We start from the raw sequence: 25,280 nt of genomic DNA, 5'->3' as shown, positions 1-25,280 counted from the left end.
GCTAGAAATATATTTGGGTAATGGTTAACGAGTTAACAACAAATCGGTTGATACGTTACGACTGGAGAATCGTAAAATGCGATTGATGCATAAAATACAAAAGATGCAGGAAGATCGCTCGGCGCGAAGGTTCGTTCTCGAACGAGCGAGCCTCCCACAGTTTTCCAGGTTCATGGATGCGAACATCCACCCTCGTCTGTCTCGATTCGCAAAGCGAGGTTCGTTGACGAGCAAGCGAGCGTTCCGTCGACAGGAAGTTCTGCACGAGGGATCGTTAGCTGTTCCCGAGAACATTGTTCGGGGCCGTGGATGGAACAGGAAAATCGATGAGTTTATTAGCCGAGCTCCTCCCTTTGTTCTTGCGTCTTTTGCGCCGCGTGTGCGTAGATGTTCTAGGGGTTAATGATGCACGGTATTCGTACCGCGATGCATATTCGTGGCGAGAGGATGGAAGAAGAGGAAAACCCGTGGGAAAAAGGCGCGGAAACGACAGGGTTCCGCACGCACGCGGAAGAATATGTCGAGAATCGTGTCTCGCAACGCTTCGATCGATAAACCCTCGTGAATATTGCAACGTGTACATCGTATGGTGCGTGTAGGATAATCTTTAAATCTTCTTTGCTTTTCTGTTTGTTTATTCATTCACTTCGCGGGAAAAGAGGATGTGTTTAGGCTACATGTAACGCGGGTTTTATTTTCGACGCCATGTTACAGAGATTATCGAATGTTCGGAAAGGATTCGTATCGTAATATTTGATCAACCCAAGTTCAGGTATGCAAATTTCTATCTGGGTCGAGCTACTGATCCTTATGGATTCGCGAAAAATTACTTCTCCCGTGTAACTTACAGAATCTATTCGTTTATCGTGATTGTTACATAATCGACACGCCTTAATTTCAAGGTAATTTTTAAGCGAGTCAAGCACGTGTGGAGATTTCTTTTCAGTTCCGATACAAAGGATACTTAACCGATATACGGCAATTGCGGGATAATAGAAAATAAAACGAAGAGAATAATATGAAAACGACTGTAAAATCCTCACGGTATAGGTCAGTCGCCTATTTCCAAGCTCGGATCGATGAACGCCTAGTCACATGGGAATCACCATGAATCGCAAGAACACGCTGCCAGGCTGTCTACGATCGTTTCACGTATTTTCCCCGAGCCTTGCACATATTTCCTCGCTTAGGAATGATCTAATAATAACCTAACAAACATTACGAGTCATCTATCGCTTCATTTGTACAACAAGAAATTAATAAATTATTTGTAGAGAATAAAAGCGTATATCTATTGTTTGTAGATCTAAAAGCAAATACAAGTATTTACAAAGAGCTTGTATATCAAAAATTCTGTTCGCTTCGAATAGAAAGTCACTCGACACGTTTCTACATTGATAGAAATTCTTTCATACAACTTTCTCGTGCAATAAGAATCTCGACGATCGAAATCGAAGAAAGTTGTGGACTTACTTGAGCCCCCTCTGCCTCTCGAGAAGATAGTTACGTTACCCTGCGAGAGGATTCGAAGGTGCCAAAGGAGAGAGGCAGTTCTTCCCTTAGAGACGAGTCGGGGGTGTGCCAACTGATAATAACAAGGTCCAGCTTTAATTGGTGTTCCCAACCCTTCCCTGTTCGCAGCGTTAATTGCCAATTTGTCGCTGGACAATCTAGCTATTTGCAAGGGAAAGCACCTGCGATGTCAGATTCGGGAAACCCCTAATAGTCCAACATACTTGACGAATTCTTAACGATTTACCATTAACTGAATGCATCCTTCAATCGATATAAATAATTCCTATTACCACAATTATTTAATCGTGAAGTTTGATAATACTTCTACAACGCCTTACCGACTGGAAGTCTATTAATCACAGGAATTGTTCATCGATTAAAAAGTAATTAATCGTGTCTTTGAACTTGACTGACTCTGTAAGCAAATTTAATTGTTTCGTCGGTATTAGAAAGTATTCTTTTCGACTTCGATTACGATGAAGACGCTTATACATTTGATCCGAGAACAGTAGGTAAAGCATTAAGTTACTCGATTCTGATAACAACTGCAGAGATTATGTCTGTCTCGATAACAAAAGTATCGCGGATAAGCGAAGCTGATTACTCGAAAAAACGATTTGATTAAGAGCAGAAGGCGAGCTTTCCGCTTCAAGTTTTCAACGAACAAGCGGGTTTAATTGAAAGCGTGGGTGCTGTATCAAACGCGGATATCCAGACGGTCGGTAAAGTCGAAATCGTACTATACTTTAGCATAGTGCTGCCCTCTATTTAGAGACGCCGCTTTGACGACGCTCGGCGTCGCTACATCCCCTTATTGTTCGATCGTTTAGCACGAAAAATTGTCCCGATATCTACGAAATCAACGGACGATTACCGCTATCTGATTTTTCTATTATTCAAACACGGATTTCGAATTTTTCATCAAACTTTGAAATTTCCATATATGTAACATTTATCATGTTATCGCGTACGAATACGACCTCTGAACATGAAAGTATCGCAAAACAGCACTTAGGTTTGAGGCTTAATGATTCATCAAGATTTCCAACGTGGCATGGGTGATTCTATCTACGCGAATCGATCATTTTTCCAAGGCAAGCGACTTTTAATGCAATTTTCTGCTCTTCGATTTAATAATTGAAACATCTTAAAAGTTCCGGAGCTCGTTTCTCGAATATTCTATATAGCATTTAATAATCAAGCGTCATTAACGAGACGAAGTGCTCAAAATGGCCTACGAAGCCGCAGCATTCGGTTAATTATCCCCTTCGGTTGCCACATCGTTGACCTTTAATTACTCTTCTCGTTATCATTTATCAATCTTCCCACCGCCTCGTGATCACGAATGAATTAATAGCGAATCAATCTAGTTTCGGGGATGAATATCTAACCACCGGTAGAAAGACGAAAACAAACGAGCGGAAGACAGCCTGATAATTGGTACGTCAAAATCGCGGCGAAACAAACGAGCAGTCGTTCCATGCAGAACATTCCTAACTGATATTGATACATATTCGTATATATGCAACATTACCAGCCTGCCAGCTTTGCGCTTCCAGTCTGACTAATTTCCTTGGGGGATGCACGTGCGACTGGCAGCTCAGCCGTTTCGATATTTTTAATCGATCTCGCGACATTACCACCACTTTGAATCGCCGAGTCGTGCACAGGGCCGATAAAAACCGAAATTCGTGTAAGTCCTGTCAGTCGACGATCTTATCGAACGTGGCATTTCGAGGATATCGCGAATGGCTGATTCTTGAAACAACGGATTAACGAAAATCGAATCCCAAAGTATAAAAGGAACTCGTATACGATTTCCACACGTTATCACGTTACATTGCCACGTCGTGTACCAGTGTAGAAATTGTTTATTTTATTCGACTCTGTTTGTTAAGGAAATGAGAGGAAGAAAAGACAAAAGCACGAGCTCTAATCGAGCCACAAAATCTACATCCCGACTGTCAGCAGATTCGCTCTTTAAATCGATTTGCCGGCAAACGAAATTCTCGCTCAGCCTCCGAATCCATTGCGCAATTACTGAATTTCCAATTCAATCGTCCACTTCATAGGTCTTTTACGAAGTAATCCAGCACGTTCGCAGCAGGAACAACAAAATCATCCACGGTTCGAATAGGGACTGACTAGGCTCGTAAACAAGCTAGAGGAACGCTTTGCTCTGTTTAAGATCCAATTAACTCGCGCAACGATACGGACCTATGAATTCTCTATCGACAATATACTGGCTGATTCGAAACTTATCGTATCACTTTTGATATCAAATTATGCAATTTTACTCGTGGACGTTCGAATACAATACTCTTTCGAATAAAAAGACTCGTAAGAATGGTCTGCCACTACTTTTTCCGTTTTGGGAGAAGCTAATGATAATGAAGAGAAGACTAAGGAAATGTTAAAGGGAGCCTGCGAATACTTATGGTACGGCGATCTTACCTTTTAATTAAAGAAAAGTAATTTATGTTTTCTTGGAAGTTCCGACAAAACGAGGATTTTGGTGAAGGACCATCACTTTCTTAGCATCCTGTATAACGTATCCGGCAGTTAGCGTATCGATGGTTGATTGTGTGAGGACATGGGCAGCGGATACACGGTTGTGCTTCTACGTGGGGTACGAAGGCCGGTCAGCTAGCTATTGGAAATCAATTAACCCACGACCGTGGAGCGTTTCAAACCCCTTCCATTCCTGTACACAGCACCCTTCTATACACACGTGCACCCAGTGTGCAGCGTCGAGATTATTGATAGACGAGTAAGTAGCAGCTGTGTAAGAAAACACTGACACCACCGATTAATCCGCGTGAATCTCAAACTTTACGATTTTGATAGATCACTTCCTATCGGATACTCGTTTGTGTAACAAGATCAAGACAAACTTTTCAGAAGCGTCGCTTAAGTAGCTTCCGTTTTCGATCTTGTTACAGCTTTTTTCTATCGCTTCTGGTACGAGACGAATTAAAAAAAGCGAATCGATCGGAAAAGTGGTATAACGATGATGTAATTGTGCTTATATTTGAACGTCGTTTCGCCACGGTTGGGAATCTGGGCAAGAAATAGTTGGAAACTTAACGTCACGAGACGTGTGGTTAATCGTGCGCGTCCTGGCAAGGAATGCAAATAACAAGAAACGATAATATCCACGATTCATCGTAACAAGAAGTTTGGAACAAAATCAGTGATCGTCTGTTGCCAATGACGGCGTATTTGCTCTTATTCCAGAGCGAACAAAGAAACGATCAGTCTCGATTTATGTCTTGAAACCGTAACAGTTCCGACTTCTTCAGTCGAACAGCAATAAAACACGAAGCTCGTAAAGTTAACCCCGCAAAATTGACTGCATCATTTGTATTTCTCGACTGGAAACCTTGCGGATGATAAAAAATCCTGCGAGTAATAGAACCACTCCCAATGGTTATAAAGGGAAAATAAATCTTGATAGGATTAACAAGAAGAAATTACGATCTGAAACAATATTTCTTTGGACAAAAATTGTCCGAGATTACAGGTGACAGTAGAAATTACGGAAAATAACGATCTCGAGATGTGGAGACATAGGGGTAGAGAAATATAAGAATGTGGGAATTTTGGGGTATGAGAATATAGGGATATCGATATAGGAGTATCAGAATATAGAGATTTGGGAACATAGGTGTATAGAAATATAGGGTAGAGATATGGGGATCTAGAAATTTAAAAGTGAAGTAAATTGCGTGTCGATATAACTCACTTTCATGGAATATAAAAGTTTCTATCGTCAAGATATTGTTCGTAACAGAATTCCCACTATCGAACTCTATATTGTTACTTTCGAGTATTTTTCACTTTTCTACAGGTAAATCCTTGATAATATTTGTTTACTGTAAAATAAGCAAGTTCCTAGCTCGATGATCGATTCTAAGTTACAGCAACAGTTTGTTTTGTTCCCGAAGCGTGTCACGACTATAGATTTAACACAACTAACAAAGAATTAGGCTAACACGAGTTTCGCACTAACCACGTGTAGGTACCAACGTGTTTGCATTATTGAATCAGAAAGTCCTTGCTAAACTTTGGAAAGGGAACACCACGCCACTTTGGAATCGTAACTTTGTGTCGCGCGGTTAGCGACGTTGACAACTCCATCTAAATCGCTTGTACTCCTTTGCTCGATTTTTAAACCTGCCTTTCGTTCTTATATCACGAGCGAATCTCCGACAGAAAATTCATCTAGTTAAAAATATTTCGAAAAGACATAAGTGCAACGGAAACGCAACGCTTTGAAGGACGGTTAGGTTCTTAAGGGTACAACATGCGGTGTAACCCATATTCGAGTGATTGACAGCCACGGGAAGTAGAAAAGCGGAGAAAGGAAAATCTAGACAAGACCGTTCGAATTTCTGTCAGATATAAAATAACTACTACACGCCGTTTTCTATGTAGAATATAATAATCGAAATAAACGTATCGGTTGGAAAGCTATCGCGCGTTTCACGTGAAACTCACGGATGCTGCCGATGCTCGGTATGTCTGGTGTGTCGTTCCTCAGCGAATCCATAGATGCCGGCTACCGCGGCCATACCTCAATCTCCACGGGCAACTGAAAACTCGATGTCCATTCTAGGCTCATAAATGCCTCGTCCGCAAAGAGTAGGGATGTAACAAGAACCGACACTCATCAAGGAAATTCACTTTTTAAACAGACAGAGATCACCAATTTATATGAATCAGGGTGGGGGTTTCGAAATGCACATGTGCACAGTGTGCAACTATGACGACCGGAAAAGAATAGTTCAAACTTGCGCATTCATCAATCATTTATTCGTAACAAATGTTTCGTCATTCCTCGGTAACACGTTCATTTGTATTTTCTTGTGATAGTTTGTCATTTTTTTAGAAGTTATTTGTGATAACTCAATGTTGTAAAATTGATACAAATACTTCGAAAGCAATGTACAGAAAGTGTACGATAAATAGATTTCTACTTATTACACGCGCAATTAGATTCGTTTCATTTAAATTTCCCGCACAAGCAGTTTGAAGGGACATTTCCGAGACACCAAAGGTGCCGACAAAGAGTGTCGTCTCTTGAATCCCTACTCTCTGTCGTCAGGATTACGAACATGTTGGATCCTTCGTTTCCGGTGTCATCTCGTATCTGCGCGATGCGCGGTTATTTCTGTTTCTCAGCCTCGCCAAGAACTTTTCTATTCGTGCTGTTCCATAAGCGGCCTTGTCCCTCTTTTTTTTTTAAATAACCCTCGAGATCAGCTTCCACGAAGGTCGAACATCCCTCCGTGCCTCGATGATCCTGGTATTATCTTCTTCTTATTACACTGCGTCGTTTTACCTCGACAACCACCAACCACGAAACTTGCGTTTGTCCGTTCACTCGACCGGATGTCAACCGGCAACTACTCGAAGGGACGAGGGTCGTTACGGATGGTTCACGGTCGAGCCGAGTTTTCGCCAACTCTCGTTAGCTCGTTTCATCGATCAGTCTGATACAGGAAGAATGAATTACTTCAAGTTGACGAACTCGCGGACGCGTTGAGTAACGGAGAAGGACGTCACTCTAAATCGGGGGGTTAAATTTTATAATCGATCAGAGGAAGAGAACTCGTTAAAGAGTTTGGATAACAAAGGTGGCCGTCGCCGAGAGCTCCGAGGGGTGAATTCCGTGACAATCGGGGGTAGTTGACGATGTAATTTTCATAAGTCGTGAACGATGCGATAACGTTTATACTCCTTCGCCGAGCTAAACACTGTGAGAACCTGAATCGTGCTGAAAGTGCAGCGTAAACAATTTCCGCAAATAAGAGCGCCCCTAAATCGTCGTTTTTCTATTACTTAATTCGCGCAAGAGCGTTTGGCACGCGATCCAGGCGAGAAAGATTCGAAACCGATGAAAAACGGGCCGCGAATTCTGAACGTCGTTATGTCGCGTTAAATTGTCCACAAGATTCATTTTACGAGTTCGGAGAACAAATTCACGGAATTCATTTGTCCCGGTTTTATGAACGAACGGTGCGATCGGCAATGTGGTTGCAACCACGATTATGAAGGGATCGCGATAAACGCGACCTCTCGTCCATCGATTCTGCTCACGCGACTGTCGTTCGATGAAACGTTACGTGCACATTATGCGCTAAACCTGTAATTTTTTTTCAACTAACCCCCGTGAATTTAACCGTTTGCGATACTCGCTGCCTTATTGCGATTTCTCATGTAATTCATACGGTGTTTTAGAAGTCGAGAATGAAGATTACGAAGAATCAGGAGTTCAACAATTACGTGGCTTTTCATACAACTTGCCTTTCCGACGTTCGACTAACCTTAATCGCTCGTACTGAGCTTATTTATACCGAAATATTCGTCGCTTATTTAATTCACACCTGATATCGCCTGTAATCTTATCGTTTCTGCTATCGATGCCGAAATTTTATCGAATTTCTGAAAATACCGTTTTAAAGCCCGAGTTTTCGTTAAAGAAACCACTCGACCGTCGCGACCTCGTTCCTCCACCGACGAGAGTATAATTAATGGACCGTCGCGTTGTTCAGAATACCAGTCACAAACTAACAACCCTCTACCTCGTCGAGCTCTTTAAAATCGAGGTGTGATTCGAATTCTTTCCCGTTTGCAGAAAGATGCACCACGTACCGAGTCTGTTGTTTTAAAATTCTGTCTGCGGACTGCCATTTACAAACTGAATGAATATTTGGAAGTTGATGGAGCTTATATTTTGCGAATACGAGAACTGGAAAGGATGATAGAGTCCGCGACGGGTATGCGCATTAGCTTAATCCGAAATTCGTGGGCATTTGGGGGTCGATAAAGTCGTACGTTACGCGATCACGAGAGGTTGAAAGAATATTAAATGAAAACGACGTTTGCATTATGTAAATATGGGAACTAAGCCCGAGATTCACGGGTATTTGGAACTCGATAGAGTCATATATTATCCGAGCACGAGAGTTTGAAGTAGTCTTTAATAGAGCGACGTTCGCACCGTCTATGTATGTTAACTTACTCGAAAAATTTAGAGGCACTTGGCACTCGACGAGGTCGTACATTATGCGAACCCGACCGCGCGAAAGAATCTTAAATACGACATTTGCAATACTGCAGACGTATCAAGTTAATTCGGAAGTTAGGGGTATTTAAAACTCGATGGAGCTATATATCAGACGAGCACGAGAGCTTCCAGGAATCTAAAATAGAGCCAACGTGCGCACCGTTCATGCGGATTAACCTGTTCGAAAATTTAATGGCGGTTGGGACTCGATTGGGTTATCTATTATGCGAGTTCGAGGGTCTCAAAGAATCTTGAATAGAGCCATACGTTTTGTTCGAAAGAGTTCTGAACAGAGAGTACGTTGAACCAAAATTCACTGATGTTTAAAATACGAAGCTGTCACGAATAGTTGCAATTTATATTCATATCGTTTCGCGTAATGTAAGTACCGTGATCGATACAACCCCGTACGAGACACAGCATGGCACTTTTGCCGTGCCTTTGTCAAGCAGCGTTTCGAAGAAATTGACTGTCGTTCCGTGGAAAACACGGCTCGATACGTGTCACCACTGCGGCGAACAGTTCGAAATATTAAAATACGTTATGAGGAATCAGATTTAATTAAGCTAAACGTCAATCGGAACACGTTCCATTTTATCAACCCCAGTTCACTCGGACCGATGTTCACCGGAGAAACAGATTTTCCAAATTTAACGAGCGTAGCTTGTCGATTAGATTAACGCGGTATTCGAATACGAAGTTACCGAACGCGTTAGTTTTAATCCAGGTAAATTGCAGGGAAGCTGATATTTCTGTTCACCGGTAGAGCACTATCTCACCATCTTCTCGCGCACCACAATTTCCAGCTCGAATTTGTGTTCGCTTTATGGCTCAATTAGACAACTCGATGGAGTATCACGGCGGAAAGGGGGATCATTTCGCGAAGAATTTAGTGCACCGTGGAGGATAAAAGTTTCACTTTCACTGAACGACATTCGCGCGACACGCTTCAAGACGCATGCGAGCGACGCGCAGCGTCTATTGTTGACAGGTCGAAAGGTAACTGAGGCACGACGAGTTCTTCGTTCCATGAACACCACGTGCTTTGCTCGTTTAGCTCCGCCTTCTACAAGCGACTTCATAAAGAGAGGCAATCTCCCCGTATAACGGGGTGCATGCTAACCCAAACAAACCAGCCTGGCGACAGGATATGCCACTATAACCCTTTGACTACAGGATACGTATATATACGCACTCGTACGTCTATTAATACGTACCAAAAGGTGTACGCCCTTTCGTGTCCATTAGTAGTATCAAAGATGTGTACGCTCTTTAATATACTTCGAAGGGTTTCGGCTAATTTACGTACGATTTTGCGCGCCTATTAATAAATACCACATTATGCTACACCCCTTACGCGCCAAAGTCGCACACGTACGTCCTTTCACATATAAACGCTAAAATATGTCCATATTCTTGTGATTCTCGTTGTACGTACAAAATGTTTCATTTTTATTATACAGCGTTGCAATGGAAATTACATCTATTGTCATATAACCTTCATTTCAATCTTTTTCATTAAACCGAACAGGAAATCTGTTATGCATAATTTCGGTATCTTTGTCAAAACATTATAATAAAGCATCCCTATATTCACGTAACACTGCGTCTTCTGTCTAATTATAGAATATGCCGTCTGAAGGAATGAATTTCTGTCAAAACATTATAATAAAGCATCCCTATATTCACGTAACACCGTGTCTTCTGTTTAATTATAGAATATGCCGTCTGGAGGAATGAACATGAAACACCCTATACGTTTCAACGTACACGTTAACATGTAAAAGACGTACATACGACGTGTGCTTTCGATGCAGGAATTTTAAAATTGACGAGAAGCGACAAGTACCCCAGGAATTATTAGCAATGCAAAGATGTCACTATAAAAGCGGACTAATCTTTTCCAGACCCGAAGTTTTCCATTCGACTGGAAATGTCCGTATATGGCGCAAAATAGACTGCCGATAGACTCAAGGCAAATCCATACCCAGTTCCAGCAAGAGGACGTAATTACTAGCGGTATCAAGGCCTCAATTATTTTCGCGATACTGCACGCCACGTTAAAAATGCTAGACGTGACGCGTAACGAATGTCTGCCAGTAATTGCCGCCACGGTTTGACACGCTCGTCGAAGTAATCGCTTGTCGTGGGCGAGAAAGATCTGTTTCGATCTCGATAACGAGAGTGCCACAAACTTTCCTCGGGAAAAAATTAGAGATCGTACATCGCTTCGCTTTAACCCTTCGAGTAGACATGTACAGGGCTATTCAAAGAAAGTGCAGGGTGTTTGAAAATTTATCCTCGAAGTGAAAATTAGTATACTGCAACTGATATCTAAAATAAAGCTAAGGAAGAATAAAGAACACCTCGGTTTCTTTAATCACGGAAAATTTACGTTAGAATACATCGAAATTTGCAGGCGTCGGTGTTCGCATTCTTGAAGCGGTTAGAGTCAGTCTGATCGAAAACTCGTCGACTTTACGACAATCTAACACCGAGTCGATCGACCGTAGCAAGTTTTCGTCGACGTAGGCTGAAATCTCGGGGAACCGAGTAGAATTCGACAGAATCGAATCGCTTCTGGTCGCGATTCCGCTTCGTCGTCGATCCACCGTGCCTAGAACGAGCACACATTGCCGCCAGCACTTCCTTCGGGAAAATGCACGCAACACTGCGCACCCTCTGGTTACAGAAATTCAACGAACGAGATTTCAGCCCGAGCTTCTACTGTTGCCGTTGCCGCTGCTGCCGCTGCCGTTGCTGTTACCGCTGCTGCTGTTAACGATAACGTCGTCGTCGATAAATGACGAGAAGCTCAACGAGTTAAGGACAATTATTTCCCTATCGGGAGATTTATAGCTAGTTCGGTACATAGGCTGAAACGGAGAGAATTTTGTCCCCTCTTTAGTTTCAAGGGGAAATCTATTTTCATTCTGCTTTGCGCCGAGATTGAAAGCCTTTATTAGCCGTTGCGGAAGTTAAAAGGCGTGTTTTTGCGCAACGATTCAATTTCTGGCTTCCTTACGAACCTTCCCTTCGTTCTTTTATCTTTTCAAACAAAACGAGACGAAACGAATTAAACAATGTTATTTTATTCTCGACGAGAATACGTAGAATTATCGGGGAGAAGCTCTTTGATCGAGAGACAATAAGGAAATGTAATTCCGTAGAAACAGTTACAACGGAAAATTGGGATAAGTACGAAATGTAAAGGGAGATAATTCGGTCAACACTGTCCGCGTTACCGAAATTTATGACCGCTTTGTCGTTTTCGATATCGCTTCAATTTTTATGGTCTTTGTGCGACGAAACGCTTTTGGTACGATTTCAAAACTTGAACCAACTTTCGAGCTGCGAAATATGTGGGTCATAAAGCTTACTGCATACAGAGCACTACGAGTGTCCTTTGCGAGTACGCTGTAGTCAAAACTGTAACCTATACTTTTGTCCAATCTATAAATAGAACCTTCCATGAAGAGCGCAATAATTCATCGCGAAGTTTCATCTGACTCATAATTTGGACCAGCAGTGACTTAAGGAATTAACAGAATTCGAGTACGATCGAGTTACGAGAGAGATTTTCGTCGAGTTAAGCACTCGTGACCAGAGATGACCACAAAGGAACGCGTGTCAATTGTGTCAAGTACGCTGCTTGCGGAGAACCGCTGCCGCGTCTCGAAAGGTCCGTTTTTCTTTTAAAACGGGTCGAAAGAGAATTCTTTGGACAAAACACAAGTCTAGCGGATAAATTTGGCGGATTAACGTGTCCGCGTTACGAACGGAAGAGTAAAGGGTGCACGCGCCGCCAGCTCTATTGTCGTGCACGCGCGCGCGAATTAATGCACGGACGCGCGGCATTTCGGCTGCGCTCGATCGTAAGATGTAATTGCCTTCCGCCTCGTTGATCCCTCGATTTCGTTCTAACAAACGAACAGGGGTCGCCAACGACGTCGTTCTACCGTGATAACAGGATCCTCCTTTTTTTCCCAAAGAAATTTCGAACGAAAGTTAGCTCGTCGAACGAGCCACGGAAGTAATCTCGATGACAACTTGGTAGAGAACCCGTTATCGACATTAGCAAAATCTTGCAACGACCTTGATCCTGATTCACCCTTCCGAACGTAATAACTGTGTAGCAAGGCTCGCAGGAGAAACTTTGTATACGCGAAGGGGATTATGAATGACAGTGTAGGCGTATCCGAAGGGGTGGAATTAAATTAAATTTCAGGTGAAAGTCCTCGTGGATAATCTATGTGCTCGCACGTTCCCTAATTCGCCGCGGAAATATCGTATTAATGCGACACCACGTATCTCGGTTGCGAGCTGGAGTCGAGGATGCAATTAAATTTCGACTGCAGGAATCGCGGCCTGGGATCCTAACGATGCGTATCGACTCCTCGAGGACGCGAGAACGAGATTCCCTAAAGTCTTGCCGAGAATATAGGTTGTCACGTAACTGATGCTGCCCATTCAACGTAAGAACGAATGTCGAAAATGTACGACATAATCTTCTTTCATGCACAGGATTTCCCTACATCTAAGCCTAGGTATGTAACTTTGCTCGCGACTCTAGTTGCGACGATATACGACACCGTGCACTACTTTCGTTTACAACGTGTCTCTTTACTTTCTTTTTCGTTTTCTCTTTTTTTGAAACCGTGCACTGTATCGATCTTAAATATCCCCGTGCTCGTACGCGCGGGAAACAGCGGGAAGCGAAACACCTGTTCTTTCATTACGCGGGAATTTTCGTGTCGCTCGTTAGAAAAAAGATTTCTCTTTCTTTCTCCTGTTCCAACGGTACAGTTGGTTTTTTGGACAAGAAGCAGCAAACTTTTTCTCTGCGGTAGAAAAAAAACTTGGAAATTGTCGAATGATGCTCGACCCACCATCGATCCTCGTTTTTCCTTTAATAATAGTTATCTCGTACGCGGCCCGAATATCGAAAGAGCGTGAAAATATTTCGCAAGATTTTGGAAAGAGAAGTTGGCAATCACGCCGGATCGATGCGAATCGCCATTTAATTCAATCGGAAAACGAAAAAACTATCTGAAAGGATTATCAGCTGATGCTGGACCACCGTTTGGAACACGTTTTAAGCTTTTTTCGGCTAACTCGATTGATTCATCTATATCGTGAATAAATTGTATTCTTTTCCTGCCTCTTTCGATTCGTAATTCTATTCAATTTTATGTCAAAGTATTATCCTAAACTTCAAGATTGCTTTGTATAATAAACTAACATAAAACTTCGCGTATTAAGGGTGAAAATAATCCCCTGTACGATCTTAATAAGACGAAAAATATTCTTGTAATCCCCTCGTCGTCTACAAGTAACCATAAATTTCTATATATCGAGTTAACCACGGCTGTGGGAATACATTCGCGTTCATGATAATACCCGAGCGAAATGAGCAGATTTATCTCCTTCTGATGCAAACGAGATAGCCATTACTTCACGGTCATCGGAATCGTTCTCTGCTCCAAGAACGGTCCAAGAAATCACTGCGTTCATGTAAGGGAGCTTATAATTAGTCCAACACATGGCACACATTTCAGTCCACGACATAGATGTAACAGAAGAAGCACAGTATCTTTCTCGTGCACCAAAAAGCAAAATACCTTGCATCTCGTCAACAACCCCCGATTTCAACCGCATTACAAAAAATTCGACACAAGATGAACTATAATCTAATTAAAAAAATCACAAAATTCTGAAGATTACTCGTTCACGAGGAAAGTCGGCAACGACCCTCGGTTAAGGACGGAAAACGCTTGTAAGGGTGCACTGCGAATTAGGCCCAAAACACAACACCAGATTCACGGTTAGAAAGGCGATGAAAACGCGGAGTAAAGAAACGACGATTAGATCGAAAGTCGAATCAACGGGATGACCGTGCACCGCGTTCGTCGCTGCAACACGTTTACTGTTCTCGTCCGCTGCTGCGGATATATCATCCTGCAACGAGGTCCACCCCCAAACTGAGGCACCATCCTCGTTCTCGTGCACGTCGCGCTAGCTACACGACCACACCAGCTAACGATTGTTCCTTCGAGGAACGATTCCGTCGAAAATGGGGCGTAAATGTAACTCCCACGTTACTCGAGGAACGCTCCGAGCTCGATCGTCGCCGCCAATCAACCCCCTTCGTCCCTCCGTTTTTCGTAACCCCCCCTCCGAAACCACTCCTTTCATCCGACGTGCCAATTAGGAAATGAGTCGGGAGAGATTCGACCAGTTTCGAACTACTCAATTTTTCCCCGGAGATAAACGAGGATTTAAATTGACCAGTGGCAGAAAGTATTCGGATATGTGCTACTCGAAATTCGAAGGTTTTGGACAGGAAAATGGCACAACACTGTAGGTGAACGGTACATTAGGTTGATTAGGACGGTGATTAAACCGATTAAATTATTTCGGCGAACATATGCGAAGGGGTGAAAATATAAGAAATATGCAGGGCTAATTAAAAAGTAGGTGAAAGAGAATCTAGTAGGGATTTGAAATGATGAGTACATTTTCGATCGAAAGTATCTGGCCATGAATCGTCGAAGGACGAGTCGGTACGACCAAATTCTTCATCCGTTTCGCCTCGTTACGATGAAATTCATTTGCGACGACCGTGACGATAAATATCGTGGTTGTCGAGGCAAGAAACAGTTAACTCGACGCGGAATTATAAATTCACCGGGGAAATTTATGCGTTGAATCAGCGGTGACAAAGTGGCGGGAAGATCGAAGCTGTCGAGTACGGGGATAACAAAACTTCTGTTGGCCATGAATCCTTGAAGGACTCGCCGTGAAACTGACGTGTAATCGCGCGACTATAAATACACACAAGATTCTAGGTCGTAATCCAGCCAGGAAGGGAATATCTTCCGTTGTTTGTCGTTGTGAAGAGGTCGCTAACGATTGTTCCCCCGGATGACTGTCTTTCGAAACGAAAAATTAAAGAGAAACTGGTCGATGGAACTGGAACGGCATAAATCTATCGTTCGCTAGCAAAAATCTCCGCTCACCGAGTTACGTGAAAAAAATGAACAACTCTAAAGCGGATTAAGAGCTTTTACTTAATTTCGACTTAACTCGATTCATATTCTACTTGCTTCCAATAGAATATGAGATTGCTCCACGATATTAAATATTGTTCGATCGATATTGGATACTGGGCGTAAAAGGGGCAGAAATACAGCACGTGGCGATTCAACGCGTGGATTACGCTCGGAAGCAACGTGGGCTTCATTTGCGCAAGAATATGTTAACTTGACAATTTTACAATAAACTTGTTTCTAAATTTTCAAATCTTTGTCCCACCTCAAAATTCTTAGAAGTCTAAATCTCTGAATTCTTAAGTACAAAGATCCAAAAATTGCTGTACCTCCAGCTACGTATGACCCCAAATTTCTAGACCCCCAAATCTCTAATTCCTTGAACCTCGAGGTCTCTAAATTTCAACATCCCTAAATTTATCTACATCCCAAACTCCTACGACCTCATATACTTACATGTCCAAATTTCTACACCCTCAAATTTCTACGCCTCCCCAGATTCCCATACCCATATCACATATAAATATTTAAATTCTAAAGTCTCCAAATCCCATGGATCCCAAATTCATTACTTGTCCCAATAAGTCACCAAACATTCCTAGAAATGAACGAGTGTCAGATCTCTTCCTTTGCTACATTTCCTCTGCAATGGTCAGATTTTTCCTCTGGTACAACGCGCAACGATCTTTGCGCGTTGCCGCTAATTGATGGAAAGGAAGATTGAATTAATGAAGGAAGCAGCGGAGCCCACTCGAAGAAATTTCGTACGGGATCCGAGAAAGCGGCCTGGCTTCCGGCATGGTCGCGATTGTTCTGGGGATCAATTGTTCTCCGTAAAAGAGTACGCGACACACTTTGTCGCTTGAGATCCCGCGCTCTCGTCGATAGGACGAACTTTTGAGAAACGAGTCCGTGGAAAAATGCTGGCGAAGACTTGGTTCGTTTGAATCGTAACGCTTAAGAACAAAATTTCTTCTTTCCACTTTTTTTAAGCGTTTCGTTTAACCCAGTTTTCGCGTCATCGAGTTGAAATTAGCCGGGAAATAAAAATCTGTCGTACGTATCGATTGTCCGACGAGCCAATGTTATTTTTAAGCATCCGTTTTTGGAAAGTCTCCTTTCGCTCTTCAATTATTCGAATATAAAAAGATAGAGGATGTTCTATTCAATTGGCACGATAAATTATTCCAACTACGAGCAATAAAATTTCGAGTACTCTTCAGTTTCAGATATTTCAATATCGACAACCTTGTCTTTCGCCAGCGAACGCGTAAATATTGAAAAGTATCTTCTACTTAAACCAGGTAATTTATTATTCAAATAACCTGAAAGTGGGCTAAAAGAGCAGAAACTCGGCTGACCGTGAAACGGTAACTTATCAAACAAGGATTCACCGGGGGTAGGGGTTGCTCGAGGACGTTGTACAGGGGTGGATCGCAATAACCGGGGACACTGAAATATTTATGATTCGTTATGGCACACAAAATATACGACTATGTAGTCTGGAAACCAAACAAGCCGTTCTTCCTGCGATTAATCTTCAACTATTCCAATCAAAGTTTCCAGAAATGTCTATAGGATCTTCGTATACAAATAACGATTGAATATCTTGCATAGTTATGTACGCCACAATGTTTATTTAATCCATTTGTCACTGTACCGCGATACGCTGCTCACGATATCGCAACAAATTTGTGGGTCGCGTTAAATGACTCGACGCTAATGTTACAAACCGAATTGAGAATCAGCGCACGTTGCGTTAAATATTTGATCGAAGGAAAATTGAACTCGTGTAGAACAGTATTGAACAGCAAGTTCTACAAAGTCAAAAACTTAAAAATTTCGCGGCTCGAATCACGAAGATGTTTCCAGCGCGACCTACGAAGCACTCACTGGCTCGCTATTTTCGAAACGCACGAAACAACCGAAGCAGAGGCGAAGAATCGCGACCTTCTCCCGATGAAATGCTTCGAGGGTCGATCAATTACCGCGGATGTTTTAACGAGCAGCCCGGAAAGAGGGAGGCGGGAGAGAAGCCGAGGAAAAGGTAACGTCGAGTCGTGTAAAAAATGAGGAGATCCTCGAACAACAACGACACTCGCGAGTTTCGATCGAGCTATGTAGCTTGATGAAATGGGAGGAAAGGGGTTGAAAGGTATTTCGAGCACTCGCGAACGCGACACGGCGAAAGAAATGTTGACAAAGCCGGAAACGAACGAGAGGAAGCGAGCGGTAGACAACGTGGCTTTGGTTTGCCAAGGCGCGTGCCATGCCTTCCTTCTAACGCTCCTCTTGTTTTCCACCACCGTGGATCAACCCCTACCCTGACCACCGTCAACCGACTTTTTACCCTCCACCCTCGTTGCTTCCCACCTTTACTCTATACAGCCTCTTTCACAGAACAGTAACCTTCTTTCGACTATTAAATTTCTATGTTTCTGTAAGGTTTTCATTAACAGCATGCGAATAATTACTTGATAATGTATCAACAATTGCTGTAGGTTCTTTTAATTTGAAACTTCGTCAAACTATTGCTTAGCTACTGCTCTGCCAACGAAAAATATTATTTGCAAAATTTAACTCGAAGTCTGCGTTGTTAATTGTATCCAATGATGACTATTATACACTCATGAAAGAAGTAATTTTCTTTTTGAAAAGAAGTATTCCTTGAGTAAAGAAGCATTCCTCGATTAAAGTACTAAAGAGTGAAAAAGTTGGGGTGAATAGTTTTTGAACCGCCCTGTAGATTTGTATCTCTTTCTCTGTCGCTCGGTTCCGCTCGAAACTCCCCTCGCGACTAGCTCGATATTCTTTCCGCGCTCTTGCACGGAACACGATCAACCGCACCGGTGCACGCCACCCCCTACAACCCAACTCCATCCCTCATTTTCTTCCTTCTCTTCCAGCTCGTGCACGTCACCCTTCGCATACGAGAACAAAGTTAACCTACGTAAGCGTTACGATAATACGTTAACCATCCTCACCGACTTCTTCCCCATATTGTTCCTCTATCTTGATCGACTTACACCACTTATTCGTGCATATATCAAACATATATGTAGCGTTGGCTGATCGAAAGGAAACAAGTGTCTCTTTCCGTTAATCAAGATATTGGAAGACTAGCTTACTCGAGGATGTGTAGTGGCTGCTAACACGCGAGACTCGTGCTTGATTCGTGGATGGCGAGATAAGTAAGCACGTGCACGGTTTTGTCTAGTTTCCAAGTCATTTTCGTGCTCCATTAATTAGCTTGTTTCTACCTCCATTCACAGGTGTTTGCGGCCATTTCCTCTTGTACGGCTTTGATCATTCCGATTATAACCGGCGCAAATGGTAGGTTTCGATTAACGCGTTGCTGTTAACGCTATGGCGTTTGCGATTTTGCTCGGAGATTATTCGGCCATGATGGTTAAAGTATTTTGCTTAACGAAATTTCGTGAAAGAATCATTTTTTAAAGAATCGCGCGGGAAAATGTTGCCCATGCGTATGCGCCAATATTCAGAAGCATAGCGCGCGAAATACAAAGTTGGAAATAGCAATTCGTGTTTACGAACAGTCGTGGTGTGTCGCGTCGATAAAATATCATATAGGACACCGTAATGATCACGATCGTTATAAATTACATGGACAGAGACGGGTATGCTCGAGTTTCGAGCAAATAACGTTCTCGATAAAAGCAAGCGGAAAGAAAGCGGCACGATCGTTTAATGAATTGGATTCGAACGATTAGATAGCCACGTCGCTGCCAAGTTGGCAAGAATACGAGGCTTATCGACATCTTTTTCTTTTCTACCGAACCACGACACCGTGGTGACAAAAAGTTCGAGTTTCACCCTTCACGCGATCCCGCCGCGATAAATAAATAAGCCGCGATGATCGAAACTCGCCTCGTAAATTAATTAACGTTTCGCGTGTTGCTCGTTTTACACCCGCGGACACGTTACCGCAGCCGCCAGCCGTGTAATAATAGCCAAGCGTAACAGGATTTACGATTATTCTATATAGACGGAAGAAATAAAATCCAATTGGCTTGGAAGCATCGTCGAAAGCGATAAAGCGCTTTAAAGATTTTATAGAAGATTCTGTCGGGGCTCCATCTGGGATGATTAATCGAAGCAACGTTAATAAACGCTTTTATGGTCTTTCTTTCCCTCCCTTTTTATTTTCCTACGTTCTATGAAGAGCCGTTATAATGAAAAAGGCTACTCTATATACTCTGTTCGAAAGAATAGATGATCGAGAAACGGGGAAGAAGTTTTTCAAACGATACTAAATTATGCGAGCCGTTTCAAATTGAATGGCGACCAACGAAACAAGCCCACATTCATAATTATATGTACACATAATAACGTTAAAATGTTTACGTATCTTTTTTCGAACGAGACGATATTTATAGGATTGAAATTGTTCCTCGTGTTTATAACGGCAGAACTTTTTTAAGTATAAAGAAATTGGATAAGTTCGGAGTTCGCAAACCCAAAGGATGAGAAGAATAAAAGTCTTCTATCATGTGATAAATGATCTCCGACAATAAATTGATTTCCCTCGTTCCTACTTCCCTCCCGATTACAGGCGATAACGGACCTGCCACGTTTGATCCTGGCTAATCTGGTGATCCAAAGCGAGGATGAATCTCCAGATAAGAGATAACAGAGATTCAGCGCGTAAATCAAACTCCCCTATCCACGGACGTTCATTTTCCCAGTCCAGTGCCTATCGATTTGCGGGAACAAAGTTAATTCCCAAAAAATTCGAAAGCATTAACCGTCTAAAAGATTCGTTTTCAACGAGCGGTCGGACAATCTAAAAGGCTTTGTCGGCGCTTTAAACTCTAAAGCGGCAATTCGAATCAATTTTCGGGATGTAAAATATTGCTTCCTGCGTACTTGATTCACCGAAAATGTAACACTGGAAAAATAGAACGTTCGGTAAGGGGTTACGGACGACCAAATTGCAGGCGTCGGAAAAATATTGCGATTCGCGGTCAAACTAAAACCGAATCGTAACTGCTAGATTATCGCTCGTTCATTTTTTACCTCGTTTAGTACTTTCGATCTTTTTTACATTTTATAACGGTTTAAGCGTACGAATCATCTTGTACGCAATAAATTTCTTCCATCGGTGAGTACGAACATATTTACGAGAAGCTATCGTCCGTTAAAGTGGACAAAACATCCTGTAGAAATACACGATTGGCCATCTACCGTCAAAGAAATTTAAATGTAGCACAGGTAATAACATTTTTCTTCCCTTTAAAGTTTTTCTCTCACGTTATGAAACACCCCATGTATAAATATATTTAACCTTGTCCTCCGTTCGCTGATGCAAGTTTAAATGTGACATATGACCATAAGAACCTTCTTGTTCTTTTTCTTGCAACCTATCTACCGCTGGAATCGTATTCAGATGGGAACACCGACATACGACAAACTTAGCCCCTTATCTGCTGTCAAACGTACGTGTGAACACGTCACGCGTGCATAGAAACCTCTTTCTTTGCCTTGTAGATATCCTATATAGCTCTAAAAATATGGAACTATACGTAAATGCAAGAAAGTTAACCCCATATCCGCTGTCAAGTGTCGGTTTAAATATAGAGTTCATAGAATCGTTTGTCTTCATTCTCGCGTGCCTCGCGAGGCACGTGTTATGAAGCAGCCTGTACATCCAGCCGATCAACTGCCTTCCACCCAGCTTCCAGATCCTGCAGATTCATCGGTGCAACCGCATTGTCGGCTCCGTTACCATTATTACGCTTATCCAATAAGCATTATCCCGGGGAGGACAGAAGCAAAAATGCTCACGGGCCGTACGTGAGCGCAGCTTTTACCCGGTCGGGATCTTCTTCCGGTAATCGTCGATAATGCAGTTACCGTACAAAGCTTGTACTCGCTGGATCGCCTATCGATCGCACTCGTCGTTGACCTATATTCGAATTCAGAGCTCAAGAAGCTTCCACGAACGAAATCTGTCCTTCCCATTCCTCATTCTCTGGGTTCGTCCTCGTCCTGGTCGATTCCTCGAACGCGTACTTGGCTCGAGGAACCAAATGATCCTTCGACGACGTCCACGGTCGTTTAGACGTCGACCAACGGCGCCTCCATCGCCGCGAACGCGTTAAAAAACACCGCTGACGTTATAAATTGACCGTCTACTTTGGACAGTCGGACAGTCTACTTAGCTGCCGCGAGTCTTGCGGAATATTCATCGTCGTCGGAAAACAACGACGTCGCGACGGCGCTCCGCGAAAGAGCGGCAGAAATTTGGGACAAACGTGATCGCTGATCCCGTAAGGACGGTTTCAAAGACACGGCAGGAATTTATCGGGCCAAGAATGAGATTTGCCAGCGGAAAATTATCGCTCGGCTTTATGAAGTTACCGCTTCTTGCAGCGTGATTATCGGAATGGCGGAAACGTCGGGGAGAAGAGCTTTGCCGGAAGTCGAGGCGAGACGATCCGTCCGGATGGATTATAGAAACTGCTCGTTAACCTTAGGCCGTAGAATTGTTCGAGCTTTATTGTTACACTCGGAAGGTAATTTTGCTTCCAATTGTTCGAAATGCTTTTCAACTTAATTATCCGTTATTAATTGTTGTTTGTTCTTAACGAATTACGCCAAGCCGAAGGGCTTAACATTAAGTAAAGCTTATCGATAATTGAACGCGAAGTTTCGATTTTCTCGAAGCACGCCATTTGGTATTCAAATTCTCTGAAGACAAAAATGTATAAATATCGGAATTGTTAGTCGATTGTGCTGGTGAAATGCAAAGCTTGATACTGTATTTATATCGTTTCACGAAATGTAAGCTTTTCGTCGAACAATCTGTTCGGTGAATTTTTATCTGAATATCTCAAATTTGCAATATCTGCTTATTTATTGGCTTTTGTTTTCAAACTGTTCGATTGTACGTTTCGTTGGTAAGCGCCCAGATTAGCGAGCGTGTTAACAGAATATTGAATCTTTAATAAACTTAACGCGTCAATAATAGAACAGAGTTTCGAGCGGAACACAAAGCAAATCCGTCGATAAATAAATAGCTGCAGTCCAGCTGGAACAGTTGGCGAAATTACGGAAAACAGGTGGACATTCGTTGCACCGAAGAAACAGGATTAGCATAGGGGAAGCGGAAGTGGCGAGGGCCTTTGTATTTCCACTGAAAATAAATGCAGAACGCCGAGAATGGATAAGTCACGCAGCCGCCTATAAATATCACTCGGCAACGATATAATCGCATCGACACGCAGTTTCCGGAAAGGGAAATAATAACCCGATAATAACACGATTCCGTTACTGATACCAGAAATTACGATATTCTTACAAACAGAAAAAATTCAAACGTCTTTTCAACGCTTCCTAACAGCAGATACATTACAGGTTGTTTTAAAAAATTACTAAAAGAAAATCAATAAGAATTAATTGATAATTTGTACTGCTTTCGGTGAAGTAAAACAGCTAATTTCAGAGTCTATACGAAAGATAAAATTTTAATAGCCCAATGTATCGATGTGTAATCTGTTTAAGTTCGTAGTTGTAATAATTTCTAAAACAAAGCAGTTTAAGCTCTCGAAAACAGAGAATAAAGAAAGCGGAAAAGCAGACACGATGGAACCAAGCACGTTCTCCTTGACCGTCTGATTCCGGTGAATCGAGAATCGACGCAAAAATAACTCACAGTTAGGTACACACGCAGCCACGGTAGCAGTGCCGACAAAAGCTTGAAAGGAATCTGACGAAGTTCAAAGTAACGAGAGTGGAAACGACGTTACAGCCATTAATGCCTTACGAAAAATTCCGCTACCGTCGGGTTTCTGCAAATTCAGCACCGAATATATCTTTCCACCATTGTTCTAGCAAGGATACCATGACTATCAGTTTCTCCGAAGAAAACTATTCCCATTTCCGACGAATCGCTGCAACCTTCGAGTTTCGTTTCGTTCGACCAGAGACAATTCACCGAATTTTCTCTCGCTTTGTTTGTCAAGGAACAGACGAATTTCTCGGATGCAGTTGAACAGACGAAGTGCATGGAAATAAATTGGTAAGAGGAAATTGTACGATAGTGTTGTGTATTCTATCTCCGATATCGCTATGCATTGCAATTGCTAGATGATAGACTGTATATTAGAATATCATGAGTTAATTTCCAACGCGGTAGATTTCTGTGTTTTAGATCCCCATCCGTTAAATTCCTACGCGCTAAATTTCTTTGCGCGTTCAGATTCTTACTTATTGAACTCTCACGCGTTGGATTTTCACGCATTAAATCCCTACGCGTTAGATTCCTACGCTTTAAATTCCCACGCATTAGATTTCTACACGTGAAATCTCTGCGCGTTCAGATTCCTACGTATTGAATTCTGACGCGTTGGATTTCCACGCGTTAAATCCCTACGCGTTAGATTCCTACGCTTTAAATTCCCACGCATTAGATTTCTACACGTGAAATCTCTGCGCGTTCAGATTCCTACGTATTGAATTCTGACGCGTTTGGATTTTCACGCATTAAATCCCTACGCGTTAGATTCCTACGCTTTAAATTCCCATGCATTAGATTTCTACACGTGAAATCTCTGCGCGTTCAGATTCCTACGTATTGAACTCTCACGCGTTGGATTTTCACGCATTAAATCCCTACGCGTTAAATTCCTACGCTTTAAATTTCCACGCATTAGATTTCTATGCATGGAATCTCTGCGCGTTCAGATTTCTACGTATTGAACTCTCACGCGTTGGATTTCCACGCGTTAAATCCCTACGCGTTAGATTCCTACGCTTTAAATTCCCACGCATTAGATTTCTATGAGTGGAATTTCTGCGCGTTCAGATTCTTACTTATTGAACTCTCACGCGTTGGATTTCCACGCGTTAAATCCCTACGCGTTAAATCCTCACGCGTTAGTTTCTAATGCGTTAGAAACCCATGCCTTAGATTCCCACGCGTTAGAACCCCTCGCTTTAAATTCCCACCCATTAAATTTCTATGCGTTGAATCTCTGCGCGTTAGATTCTTACGTATAGAACTCTTACGCGTTGGATATCTATGTATCAAATCCCTACGCGTTAATTTTCCAGGCGTTAAATTCTACGCGTCTGAATCTCAACGCATAAAATCCTCAAGCGTTGCATTTTTACCGAATACATCGTCATGCGTTGGACCATACAGACCTAAATGATTCACCCACATGCCTCACTTTGTTTCTCGGAAAAATCATCGACAATATGCAAAAAACAGGAATTGCTCATGAACGTTGATCATTCACGTTAAATTTGAGCTGTTTGACGACATTTCGCGGAGCGCTCATTGACGTGTGAGCTACGGCCACTTGAATTCCGACCAGTTTCATTACAGTCGGCCGCGAAAAGTTATAATTATCCTTAAAACCGTGAAACGGAGGCCGTGCATTATTACGTTAATTGGAATTACTCGAGGCCAGGGCGGAAACGAGTTTCCTCCTGTTCCTGTGAAACTTTTAACAAGTGACCATTCAAAATTGCCCGACTTCTCGGTTACCTTTTTTTGTCGTTTTGTAAAGCAGATGACGTTGAGCGAAAATCGTGATCAACGGTCGATCGCGGTTAATTGTTAGGACAACGAGATTCGACTGTCGAGTTTTTAATTGTACATTATCGCGTATCAAATC

General features: G+C 42.4%; 1 protein-coding gene across 11 annotated transcripts in view; it reads right to left on the bottom strand.

Moving 5' to 3' along the window:
- The window catches only part of shaker (potassium voltage-gated channel protein Shaker), a 161,165-nt gene that overhangs the window by 58,950 nt on the left and 76,935 nt on the right, over positions 1-25,280 (bottom strand). Inside the window, exons 1-2 of one of the 11 annotated variants that reach the window (XM_076529924.1) lie at positions 6,633-8,650; positions 6,016-6,200 (exon numbers count right to left, since the gene is read on the bottom strand). The exons of 9 other annotated variants lie outside the window; for them this stretch is intronic. In XM_076529924.1, coding sequence (XP_076386039.1) covers positions 6,016-6,089 — 74 coding nt within the window. In that variant the 5' untranslated portion in view covers positions 6,090-6,200; positions 6,633-8,650. Of the gene's footprint in view, positions 1-6,015; positions 6,201-6,632; positions 8,651-25,280 lie in introns of those variants that run through there. One more of the 11 variants, XM_076529925.1, reaches the window with a different exon arrangement.

Source organism: Megachile rotundata, chromosome 3 (genome assembly GCF_050947335.1).
Source record: "Megachile rotundata isolate GNS110a chromosome 3, iyMegRotu1, whole genome shotgun sequence".
Lineage (NCBI taxonomy): Eukaryota > Metazoa > Arthropoda > Insecta > Hymenoptera > Megachilidae > Megachile > Megachile rotundata.
This window is presented reverse-complemented; position numbering and strand designations above follow the sequence as displayed.